The 13386-nt window shown below is 37.3% G+C and overlaps 1 protein-coding gene across 1 annotated transcript in view; it reads left to right on the top strand.

The window, feature by feature from the left end:
- Window positions 1–13386, top strand: part of Sirt6 (sirtuin 6) — a 126399-nt gene that overhangs the window by 50484 nt on the left and 62529 nt on the right. Inside the window, exons 4-5 of the mRNA XM_067153254.2 lie at window positions 2127–2424; window positions 2573–2696. Coding sequence (XP_067009355.1) covers window positions 2127–2424; window positions 2573–2696 — 422 coding nt within the window. The remainder of the gene's footprint in view (window positions 1–2126; window positions 2425–2572; window positions 2697–13386) is intronic.

Here is a 13386-nt window from a genome sequence, read left to right as displayed (position 1 = left end):
AGGGTCCACCTATTCAGTACCGTAAGCTTGTATATTGTCTTATAAAACTGGGACTAGTTTCGACCCCATATATATTGGGTCATCTTCAGCCACGCTACAATTGGAAAACATATGCACACATATAACCAATAATAAATTATACACTTTGGTATGCCACAATTTACATTCTTAATTTAAAACTTGATGAAGTCTGAACAACACATCCAACAGATCTGATATTTCTACAAATATCAATATGGATTCTTACCAAATTCAAGTATAAATAATGCAATTATTAATTTGCAAGTAACATTAGACTCAGGATTATTTATTAGCTTGAGAAAAGCATTTGATACTGGTGATAATGATCCTTTATCAAAACATTAGCAGCAGTTTGGAGGTATTGTATTAATGTAGTTTATTGACTACCTGAAGGATAGAGAGTGATATTTCTTTAGCAACAATAGTAAAGCACTACCCATAACAATCTGTGTTCAGACTTTTATAACTATACGATCTGTTTAACTATTGCTGATGATACAAATGATTTTTACATGGGTACTTGTAAGGAAAATAATGAAAAGCAGATGGATTTTGACATAGGTTTTCTCCAAACCTGTATCAGTAACTTATTGATTAACTTTGCATCTTAACAGGACAAATTATATAGTATTCCATAAACTGACACATAAGGTATTACTTGATGTTATGCTCAGTTTCTTTGATAATCCTGTACCTAGAGTTGTTTACAACATTTGACCGTTAGGAGGGAACATGTTTGTAGAAAATTATCCTAGCTACTGGAGTGCTCTACAGACTTAAATTCAAATTTCATCAAAGACTAATCATTATTTCAAGCATCATCATCATCACTCTCCATGTGCAACATGCAGATATACACGAGTATAATACAAGGTATATAACTTTAAAGTTTTTCAATCTGTTAAAACTAATGTAAGAGAAATAAAACTAGAAAATTCCTGAAAAAGAAAACAATTAATATCAGAACATTCTTAAAAAATGGCATTTAATTAAAAACAGTGTGACATGTTTTGTTCTTGAAAAATTATCATCAGATTTTACCAAATTACACTTCAAAAAAAAAAAGAATGATGAATACTTTGTACAACTGTAAAAACATGTATGTTAACATTCTGTGTACACCTTCTTAATAAATGTAGTAATTCTTTCTGAATAATTAAAACTGGTACTGGTCACAATGTCTATGAAACATTTTGCTCCACAGTACGTTTCAGAGTCTAGGCTCCATTGTCAGGTGGTGAAATGATGACATGTGGAAATGTTTGAACTTAGCTCAGTGATGACTCTTTCTGTCGTGCTTCCTCTTTCCTCGGTTGTTCAGTGTGGACTGATAAAAGAAATGGATTCCACAATAAAAAATATAAGAGGTAGTAACAAGATTCATATCACAGCCATGAATGGCAATAAATCCATGTAGTATTATTCTGTAAAATATGCATAATGCAATTCCTGATCAACTTTAACTGACTCCTTCACTGTCTGTGTTTAAAAGTAAACATACTCAGCATTTCCTGTCTGTTTAACGTGCTACAGTTTTTAAAACCGGGCGAATTGGCTGTGTTGCTAGTGGCGTGCAGCTGTGAGCTTGCATCAGGGAGATAGTGGGTTCGAACCCCACTGTTGACAGGCCTGAAGATGGTTTTTCGTGGTTTCCCATTTTCACACCAGGCAAATGCTGGAGCTGTACCTTAAGTAAGGCCATGGCCACTTCCTTCCCATTCCTATGCCTTTCCTATCCCATGGTCACCATAAAACCTATCTGTGTCGGTGTGACATAAAGCAAATAATAATAAAATAAATAATAAAATAACAATTTTGACATCAAGTTGTGTTTTATACCTGTACTCAAATAATTTATGGTGAATGAAGATATTTCTTAATTGTAATTTCAGTATTCTTTAAGTGCAAGTATGTAAAATATAATGTATAGCATCACTCCATTTTTTCATTCATGTTTATTTTGCTACTACTGACTACTGTATAATTAATTTGAATGTACTGCACTCACATGAGCTGAGGCTTAGGTGCATATATGCAATAAATGTAACATATCACCTTCTTAGATGTATATTTTATAATTATTCTTATATTTTTATCCCTTTCAGGAAAAATTCATTATGTGGTTAGTCAAAACATTGATGGTTTACACTTACGCTCAGGCTTACCTCGTATCCATCTTGCTGAACTGCATGGAAACATGTTCACAGAGCTGTGTAATCAATGCAACCGACAGTTTGTAAGGAATTCTGCATCTACTACAGTAGGTCAACGAAGTTTGAATAAATTGTGCTTAGCAAGTCGAAAAAATGGTCGCCCATGCCGTGGAAGACTTCATGATACAGTTCTTGATTGGGAGCACAATTTACCAGAAAATGATCTTGGAATGGCAGACTTTCATTCATGGTATATACATTTTACCTTACCCATGGTTATAAATATCTCTTTAATTCTGTGTGTTTCATTCATGAAGTTCTTTCTTTGCACTGCACTACGTAGTTATAAATATCTCTTTAATTCTGTGTGTTTGATTCATGAAGTTCTTTCTTTTCAGTGTGGCTGATATTAGTATATGTCTTGGGACAACAATGCAGATAATTCCCAGTGGTAACCTTCCTTTGAACACCAAGAAGTATGGTGGAAAACTAGTCATATGTAACTTACAGCCAACAAAGCATGTAAGTTTTGTGCTACATTTAATTGAGTAAGAAAAGTATGTACACATACTGAAGATATTATATATATATATATATATATATATATATATATATATATATATATATATATATATATATATACACACACACATACACACTAGTACGGAAGCCTTAGACATTTGAAATTACTATGTAAGAAATACTTGGAAATTTGGAAATTTTAGATGGATTTTAATACATCTTATGAATAAAAGTTACACTTTCCAGATTTTATACAGCATTTGAATGGAATCAGAACCGGTATTATAGTATTTCTTTGCAAACTATATTGAGTGTAATTGTAGAGTGGAGTTCTACTTTTTTGCTTTACAGCACCGGCATTTGCCTGGTGTGAAAATGGGAAACCACGGAAAACCATCTTCAAGGCTGCCGACAGTGGGACTCGAACCCACTATCTCCCGATTACTGGATACTGGCTGCACTTAAGCGACTGCAGCTATTGAGCTCGGTAGTTCTACTTTTACGTCGATGGATCTGCGTACTTGTGAAAATGCTAAATGCAGATGTCCAAAGCACTGGAGTTAAGATATTTATCCCAACCTTACATCCTGGTGACTTATTCATTGTGACAGAGAAGGCTAAATTTAGACTGAATTTCCTCCATTTAAGAACAAATGGTACATCGGGATTAATCTATTCCTGGAATAAAACACTTTCTTCCTGAAGCTGAACCCATCAGAATTTCTGCATGAATGACATTTTTGTCTAGCTTCAGTCTTGTTCTGTTGCTCAAACCAGCTTTATTAACTTCATTAACATCATCACACTACAGACTCAATGCTAGTATACGTCATTTGGTCATCTATCGAACTATTCAGAACCCGTGGGTTGGTAATGTTAACTTGTTCATTTCATAGGCACAAAATTACTACTTTGGAAAACATTGTACTCTCACTTGAATGAAAAGAAGATCCAAGTGAATCACATACAATATTTGTCAAAATCTGGTTATGCCACTTGGCCTAGTTCTCCGTTGCCGAATTTTAGAAGCCATTCACTGAAGTGAAATCTTAATTTTGGGCCGTAAAGTAGAATATTTTAAATGTGATTGAACAACAGCTGCTCTATGACAGTGAGGAATTACTGCCAGGCACTGTCAGAAGTCTGCACCAAGCAAGATCACTTTTCTAACAAAGGGTGATTTTTTTGTTCATTATAAATAGCTGATAAATAGCATGATGGGAAACCATAGTTGCTTTGTCCTGTATGTTTAATTTAGCCTGTCTCATTTCTTCTGCGTCTTCTGATATCATTCTTATATTAGATGTAGATCTCTATGAAAATTTAGTCATTACTCTCTCCTTCTTGTGACTTTACTTCGTTCATCTTTCTCCAAACATATTGTTTTAACTTCAGTTGTTTGCCTTTGTTTACTCATTTTGTCTTCCTCGTGGAGTTTTTGTACGTTGGATGGGCGACTCATTTACAGTCTGTTGATTTAACACAGGAATTCATACAAGCTCTGGTGATTGAAGATTCTTTTCAACTAAATCCAGAGCTCCAAGCTCTAATGAAAGGAAAAATAATTTTGTGGCCTGAAATTTGTTTCTCTGGAGAAAATATTGTGAAACAAATAATGAACATCATCTCCCATTAAATAATCTCCAGATTCTACTGTAATTCATGAATTAAATCTGTCATTATAGTGCAAGCAATTGGAGACATTGTTTATTACCCAGTCACTTAAATGCACAGAATACAAATATATTTAATATTAAATTATTGTCATTTGCTAATATCGCTCTCTGTAATGCGAACACATCAAAGCAGATAGCAGGACTTGGTTCAGTCTGATGCCAGATGATGATGTTAATGCTGCTACTTGCTCCTCACTGCACTGAATGAGAAGCATTAACGATTGTCTTTGTCAGTTATCACTTTCAGTAAGTGAAAACTTCAAAACAAACAGTAGAACTTGGTTTAGTCTTATGCTAGTAGATGACATTAACGTTGTTACGTGCCTCAAAATGACAGTCTCACCTTGTTGAATGAGAAGCATTTTATTGAGAAAGGACTATGAAACTCCTTCTCTCTACCACGGAAACACCTACATCGAAGCCTCTGGGATCACCATTTGTTAAGATATCATTCCTCAAACTCAGCAGATGGCAGGATGGCATTCTATCTTGTGCTTATCGATGGAGATAATGTGTTTTCATACACCAGAATGGAAAAAAAATACATAATTATTCATTCACTTAGTATTTTTCGCTGAACAGTTCAAGTATGATGGTTTTCATTGCATTGTTCTTGTGACCTATATCTGATACCATTTTCAGTTTCTCAAATGCTCCTGTTTTCTCAATATATTTGTGGAAGGAAACAGAAGTTAGGATGTATGTAGTTCGAACTCATGCCAATAGGTATAGCTGTGTATATCATGGTGAATAGGAGCCAGTCTCTTCACTGAAAGAAATGTACAGTATGTTTCTTTAAAAATGTACAAACATCATGGTCGTGAGAGGTTCATTGTATTTTTGTTGTAAGGAAGACATTAACAACCTACAACTGGTACAAATGTCAGCTGTTGAAACATTTTCGTTTTATCACCATCACTCTCAGTGACAGACAGAATAGGAATTTTATGTAGAAAGATATTTAAATATTGGAACACCACTAAATTGGTCCCTCCTGTGCGTGGGCATAGTACAATACATCCACGGTGTCCCCAACCTGTTGTTACTAAAAAGGGATCGAAGGGCTCTCAGTTGGGAGCGTGGCTTGGTGACCATGGTTCCCCTAGATGGGTCTAGCACTGCTTTCACTTTCTTGTGTCGGGCACCTCGCTTTCATCTTTCCTATCTGACTTTGCTTTTCTCATCCAACCCTAACTGTATTAGGCTTGCGAGGCCTAAGGAGTCTCATTTTCACGTCCTTTGTGGCCCTTCCCTTTCTTTTGCTGGTACCTTAATCTTTGAAGGATCAGACCCCTTCCATTTTTTCCCTCTGATAAGTTTTAATAAAGGTTGGTTGCATATTGATATAACTGTAGAGTGCACACTTGTTCATCATCACCTTTATCTTTATATCCTTCCAGTGAGCCGGGTAGGATGTTCATGAACAATTTGCCTCCATTTTGCTTTATATTGATATACCTCTTCCTGGGTCATCCAGTTGGTCCTTTCCCCTTGCACACTCCTATCCAAGTATTGTCTTGGTGTTCACTTCTTCCTCATCCTCTTCACATGTCCAAACCACGTGAGTCATGCAGCACTCAATCTCTCTGCCATTGACAGACCCACCTGCATCTCTTCTCTGGCATCCTCATTCCTAATTTTCTCTCTTCTAGTCTTCTGCATGGCCAATTGCAGAAACTTCATTTCACACGCTTATAATTTGCTTAATACTCCTTTATTAATTATTACGCAGCACTCCAGGCTGTATCTCATAATAGGCAGGAGATATGTTTTAAACATGGTCTGTTTGGCTTTCACAGGAACTCCTTTGTCCGATGGTAGGTTCCGCACTTGGTGGAAGAACTTAGATCCCTTTCTTACTGAATTCTGCACTTCTATTTTGGTACTTCCATCATTTGATACTGGATTTTCCAGGTAGCTAAAAGCTCACAAATTCAATTTTCTCTCCCTCTAGTATAAGATTGCACTGTGTAGGTGTCCTGCTAAGGTCTTGCTCTTACTGTCAGCTGGTACTCTTTATACTTGGTTTTCCATTCATCTAATCTTGCAGTCACATCCATAACTGTGATAAAAAGTAATGGGGAAAGTGAGCCACCCTGTTGCACTCCCCTCTCTGTCTTGAGCCAATCTGATTTTCCATTACCCACTTGTACACAGCTTTTGCATCATCTTTCATATAGCATTTGGATCTTTCTTACTAAGGAGTTCGGGACCATCAGTTTTTCTAAACAATCCCAAATGTTACATCTTGACACATTGTTAACAGACTCTTTTTTTTATCCAAGAATATGATTATGAGATTGTTCCCATTTTCCCAGTACTTTTTCATTAACTGTCCTAATGCAAGTTGTTTGTGTGCTGTTTCTGAATCCATGTTGTTCTTCTTCAAACTGGTTTTCTAGCAGTGAATATTTTCCAGTATCTTATGACAGTGTGACAAGAGGGTGATCCCACTATAATTGGAACACTTTTCCCTAATTCCTTTTTTGATCATTGTTATTATAATCCCCTTCTTCCAGTCATCTGGTACTTCATTTTACCTCCAAATGACGCCCAGTAATTGATTTAACCACTGCATTCCTTTGGATGCCTACTGGCTTCAAATCTGCTGTCAGTTCATCTGGGCCAGCTGACTTGCCTCCTTTCATCTGCTTCAAAGCATTTTTGGTCTCAGACCAGGTAATAGGCTGTTGTCCCACTGCAGGTTCTAAGAAATCCTGTATTCCCTGGTTCTTCTCTACTATCTCATTGCCATTCAGTAATGTATTCAAATAATTTTTCATTTCTTCACTGATCCCTCCTTCATCCTGGAGAATGCACCATTTTTCCCTTTCGGTTTCTTTTATATCATCGCTATCTGATACTTTGTTTTTCTCTAAATCATATAGCATTTTCTTGTTTTCATTGTTATCTGTTTCCTTTGAGTGAATATTTCCCAGCTTTCTCCTTTTCTTCCTTCTCAGCCATTTTAACCTAAAGTTTCTTGTCCCTGTATACCAGGTGCGTATTTTCCTTGTATGCAAGGCATTCATTGCATGCGTTATGATAGCGCAAAGGACTGTCTGAAGTATGATTTTAGGTTGTTTCAAGTCAAGTATTATTAATTTCATCTCTCGGAAGTTCAAAAGTTCCGCACAACTGCACTAGTTCTGTTGCTTAACTACGTCCAGCTCTGGTGTAGTCTCGCCATATAATCCACTGTAGAAAGAAAGAGACAGCAAATGGAGGAGTTAAGGACGTAACCCATTCAATCTTAAAATTGCATTCAGTGGTAGACATAGTTCTGAAACCCTCTGCATGATGTCACTGCACTCATCATGTACGTGCTACCCGCTGTCGTCTGTCAGCAGCTTCGGAGAAAGTCGGAATGTCCAAGGTACGAAGGTAACGGTCGAGCAGCAAGCACAGATTACCCGCTGGCGAGATGAGCTCTCTTCTGTACGGATCCTATGTGGCTGCTCCATTTTCTAAGACTGGCCGTATGACAATAGCCATCCAAAAGTTTTGTGGAGGTTTTTTAAAATGTATACTTTGTTGCTGTTAATCCATTTGCCAGTATTTCTCTACCTTGCTCTAATGCAGAGGCAGAAGGTCCTTTCAGTCAGCTGAACTTGATGAAAATAAAATTGCGTACCAGACTCCACGCCAGAACTGCTTCACACTTGACGCCAAAAATGCACTTAGAAGTGTTAGGAAGACCTGTTACACATAATTATGAATTCTCTGAAAGAACCTTGCATAAGGCAGGATCCTCAGCTGCATATTCATATTCCAATTGCAACTACACCAGAAGAAGAACCTGAGTCTTCTCATTTATTAGGTATGTTGTAGTTATCCATCCATTTAATGTTTCAATATTCCCCTCATGTAGACCTAGTTCACAAAATTTCATGTAGTGACATTTTAACCCATTTAGTGACTTCATGATAATTGGCAACACTGAATCTAGCAGGTCCCCAAGTTGAGTAAAGACTACCCAACATTCACTTAAACTGAGCTAACAGATCTATTCAATTTACAGTAGTATTGGCTTTCTTTCACAAACAAATAAGAAAATAACACAAATATGAATATCACGCTACTCTTAAGAGTGTTAATGTCTAGAAAGAAATCATTCCATTTGACTGAACACAATTTATAGGCTAATCTAATAGAAAAGTTAGGGCATATAAGGTGGAATAAAAACATTTAAACCGGGCGAGTTGACCGTACTGTTAGGAGCGCGCAGCTGTGAGCTTGCATCCGGGAGATAGTGGGTTCGAGCCGCACTGTCGGCAGCCCTGAAGATAGTTTTCTGTAGTTTCCCATTTTCATACCAGGCAAATAACACACCACAGCCAATTCCTTCCAACTCCTAGCCCTTTCCTATCCCATCGTCGCCGTAAGAGCTATCTGTGTCGGTGCGACATAAAACAAGTTGTAAAATTAAAGAATTAAAAACATATAACGCAGGATGTCATTTCATCAGATAAAAAGGGCACTTTTCATATTCCTTAAATCACGCCAAATAAAAATAAAATCAACTTGAAAATACATGCAATTTCACACGATTTTTCTGGGCACCACACAATGATTGCAAGAAATGTTCATTTTTCTGTGATTATCCTAAAAAGCAATTCAGCAAATTGATCGAAGTCTATGGAAAATATTTTGATAAAGTACGACTTTAATCCAAAATGAGAGCAATGTTCACTTCTGAACACTTCAAAGATAAGACTGGGGCCCAAATCCAGAAGTTCCTATTGACCAGTGGTCTCCATAGTGGTGTTCGTGAGCTTTATAAATTGTGTACATTGGCCCTTCCGCCCGCAGTTCTTAAAGTCAAAGTCATCTTTCTGCATTAGGCATGATGTCTTTAGTGGGGATGGAGGAACATTCGTGCATGTGGGGCTATGCCCTTTCTCCATTCACCATTCCTGAATTGTATCTACAATTTATGGAAAATAAATAATAATAATAATAATAATAATAATAATAATAATAATACAGAAGGACCATCTTGTTGAATTGAAAGCATGTGAGGACTTCTACAGTGACATCACCAAGGAATTCTGAAAAAAAGAATCACGGGGTCGAATTCACCTTCATGTAATTAGGGTGAGTCGAATTGGAATTTACTAAATACATTGTGCTACTGCATGGTTACTAGTTGCATGCCTCCGTGGGGAATCCAGGATGCACCATTGCTGTATACCTATTCAACTATGGACATTTTTTGGGCATCTAGTGCTTTAATCCTCTGGATTTGATTTTGTTTCTCTACATCTTCATTTTGCTTTGTTATATTCCATACCGGGCGAGTTGGTCGTGTGGTTAGGGGCGCACAGCTGTGTGCTCACATCCGGGAGATAGTGGGTTCAAATCCCACTGTCGGCAGCACTGAAGATGGTTTTTCGTGGTTTCCCATTTTCACACCAGGCAAATGCTGATCTGGGGCTGTACCTTAATTGAGGCCATGGCCGCTTCCTTCAAATTCTTAGGCCTTTCCTGTCCCATTGTCGCCATAAGATCTATCTGTGTTGGTGCGACATAAAGCAAATAGCAAAAAAAAAGTTGTCATTCTACCAGTTGTTTTCCTTCTCTTTTACTTCACCACTTCTTTTCCTGCAGACCTATACAGCACATTTTACCAATGTGGTTGTAAATACTTCCACCCTTCATTGACGGTGCATGTTTTAATTGATGGTTACTTGGCAGTTATCAGCTTTTGGTAGATGTTTTTTTTTTTCTGCTTCCTTTAATTTCCGTTCTTTAATTTTAGGCCTCCTTCTTGAGCAAGTTGTAATAGTCATTAGTCTATATCTTTCAAGTCATCTATAAGAAATCTGTGATCACCGTCCAAGAAGTCAGATAGTTGAACTCTTACCCTTCCCGCAATATGTTTGTCAGTTATCACATAATCAGTAACTGATTTGCTTCTTCCATCCTGGCCATATCTGGTGATGTTATGGCTGCCCTTTTTTTTTTTTTTTTTTTTTTTGAAGAAAGTGTTCCTTATTGAGAGATTGCTTCTTATTGCAAAAGTACTCCCTCAGTATTTCTTCCCGATACCCAAAAGTGCTCATCACCTCTTCATAGCCAGATCTGTCTACTCCAACCTGAGCATTCAAATTTCCTATCACCATGTTGATGTTTTCCTGGATTTGATCTTCCATCCCTTGGAAGAATTCTACTTTCTCATCATAGGTACTTACTTGCTGTGAGGTATACACTTGTACAGTAATTGTTAAGCTAGTTTTTCCAGTATTTACTCTGGCTTTAATAATTCTGTCATTGATGAATGACATCTGTAATGGCATCAATGTCCCAATGCAACACCAGACTCACGTCACTTTTTGCTTCATTCTTGTATCCACGATAATACAACATGCAACCTTTCCTCAGCATTTTTTAATTGGCCCCTTTCCACTTTGTTTCACTTAGTCCATGTACATAAACAGGGTGGTCAGAAACAACGACCGGGTGAGTTGGTCGTGCAGTTAGGAGCGCACAGCTGTGAGCTCGCATCCAGGAGATAGTGGGTTCGAACCACAGCCCTGAAAATGGTTTTCCGTGGTTTTCCATTTTCACACAAGGCAAATGCTGGGACTGTACCTTAATGAAGGCCACGGCTGCTTCCTTCTCATTCCTAGGCCTTTCCTGTCCCATCGTCGCCATAAGACCTATCTGTTTTGGTGCAACGTAAAACAAATAGCAGAAACAACGTGAACTGGGTACGCGAGCGTTAGACTTAAGAACAGTTTCAGAGCCATGCCAAAAAATCAGCATCAAACGCAAACACACCATTGGTTTCAGCCAGTTTCACCGTATTGTACTTGCTTTGATGCGATCCTATCAGCACGTAAGTCTGTATTCAAACCCCTGACCTGGCAAAGTTTCATTGTTCGGCTGGTTCTCTCATGCTGGTCTTCAGCCACATACAGATTTAGCTACACAGCCTCGCAAAGCCCATTTGCATTTGCCCGCAAAGTGATCTGATCGGCTAACTCCATTAGCTGATAAAATGACAAGGATGTGAGATATCAAATTATTCCTTTCATATTATTTATCAGCATGACCAACCCTCTCAGGCTTATATCCCCAGTTTTTGTTGTTTCTGACCACCCAATATTTTCCTTTTTGCCATCATACCCACTATTTCTTCAGTCTTTCCAGTCACTGTTATGACATTCAGAGTTCCTACTTGTAATCTATTCTGGTGTTTGAGTCCAGTCCTTGAATGTTTTTCACACTTTGGGATCTTCTCGTGTTCTCAAGATGAGCTGCAGACTTTACTGAAGGGTCACCATTTGCTCCAGGGGCACAAGAAGGTGCGGTCTACATTTGGTTTGGTTTAGCTTTTAATTTGAGGCTTGTTCTTTTTTGTTGTTTTTGTTGAAAGCTGCTGGTCTACTAGGCCTAACACAGATGAGAATTTTATTGTATAAGTTATACATATTACTGTAGCATATGCTGAGGGTTACCAAGGCTACTGGTGAAGCCCAAACCTCATATGAGAACTATGGAAATCCAGAGCACAGTATAATGTAAGCATCTGACACACTGTTCCATTTACAAAACTTGAAAGCTATGAGAAAAATGTTGTAGCCCGATTTGATTTTCGCGGCCAAAAAGATGCATAAAATGTGAACATCGAAATAATAATAATAATAATAATAATAATAATAATAATAATAATAATAATAATAATAATAATAATAATAATAAAAGATAAGCATCACCATCATTCCGATACCAGCAATGCGGTATTAACGGTATCACGCAAGTTATCAAAACACAACGAAGCAAGGATAAGGTTGGCTACATACATTAAAATAAAATCGTAAATGAAATAAAAGATGCGAATAGGATACTTAAAACTTAAAGGTCTAAATGACAACTACAGACAGGAATAGTGTGGAAAGCGGACTTGGACCCTATGAGGCTGTAAGATCGTAGGATGTTGTAAGGAAAAGAACGTACTCGCCCATACCCTTCGTATAAAATATAATTAGAAAAACAAAGAAAAGAACAGAAACCTATAGAAAACAGTTCGTGAAAAAGGAACAGAAATACAACTGCAACTTGAATCTTGAACAATAAACCAGATAGGACATAACAAACAATCTTCTGGATGGTCCATCATAGGACGACTACTAACTTTTCTCGTAATTTCTTTATACAGAGCTACTGGAGGCAACCTGACGGAAAATTAACACATTGCAACATTAAGGATAAAGGAAATTTTAAAACAAGAAAACCTCCAAACAAAAGGTGGCCTCGTGTAACACAGAGGCATAAATGAAATAGCCCAAACTAAGATCCGAGGTGATTTCCTGGCAGGATAAGAACATTTACATTTCGCGAAATTTAAGAAGAAAGGCCGAAACATACGAAAGTTAAATTTAGAAAGAAAAAAACAAAATCACATATTACAAAATTTTAAGATAATTAAACGTGCTTACCTTTGGGCAGGTTGGCCCCGTAGGCCCGGACCGCGCGTACCGCGCGTCCGACCCCTTCGAAGATCGAAAACGAAAGACGACAAGAAAACGGTAGCACACGCGTACCTCACATCATACCGGAAATCGTTCGATATCAAACCGCCAATCGGAAAACACCTCCATGTTAAACCAATTACAACACTTCTAATTACAACCAATTACAAAAACCCTAACGTTATATGGGCATCAAGCAAACGACAAGCCATAAAGAAATTGCTGACGCAACAATTGAACCATCAATTTCTTACACGTGTCGGTATAGGGAGTTCATTTTTAAACAGGACCAAAATTTTAAAACATAAAATCAGCAAGACCAAATTATACAATCTTCAAGTTTTCTAGTTATCACTGGATAAATTGAACAATCAAATAAATATCTTAAATATCTTGAGGCATTTTTTAAAAAGTTCTTTAACAGTCTTATCCAATAATCTTTTGGCCTAGGAGAAAAAAAAAGAACTTAACATTCTTGGGATACACAAAACATAATACATTTCTTCTTCATATGCCCAAACAGTTTGTTTCTAAACA

Source organism: Anabrus simplex, chromosome 1, assembly GCF_040414725.1.
Source record: "Anabrus simplex isolate iqAnaSimp1 chromosome 1, ASM4041472v1, whole genome shotgun sequence".
In the NCBI taxonomy this organism is placed as follows: Eukaryota; Metazoa; Arthropoda; class Insecta; order Orthoptera; family Tettigoniidae; genus Anabrus; species Anabrus simplex.
This window is presented reverse-complemented; position numbering and strand designations above follow the sequence as displayed.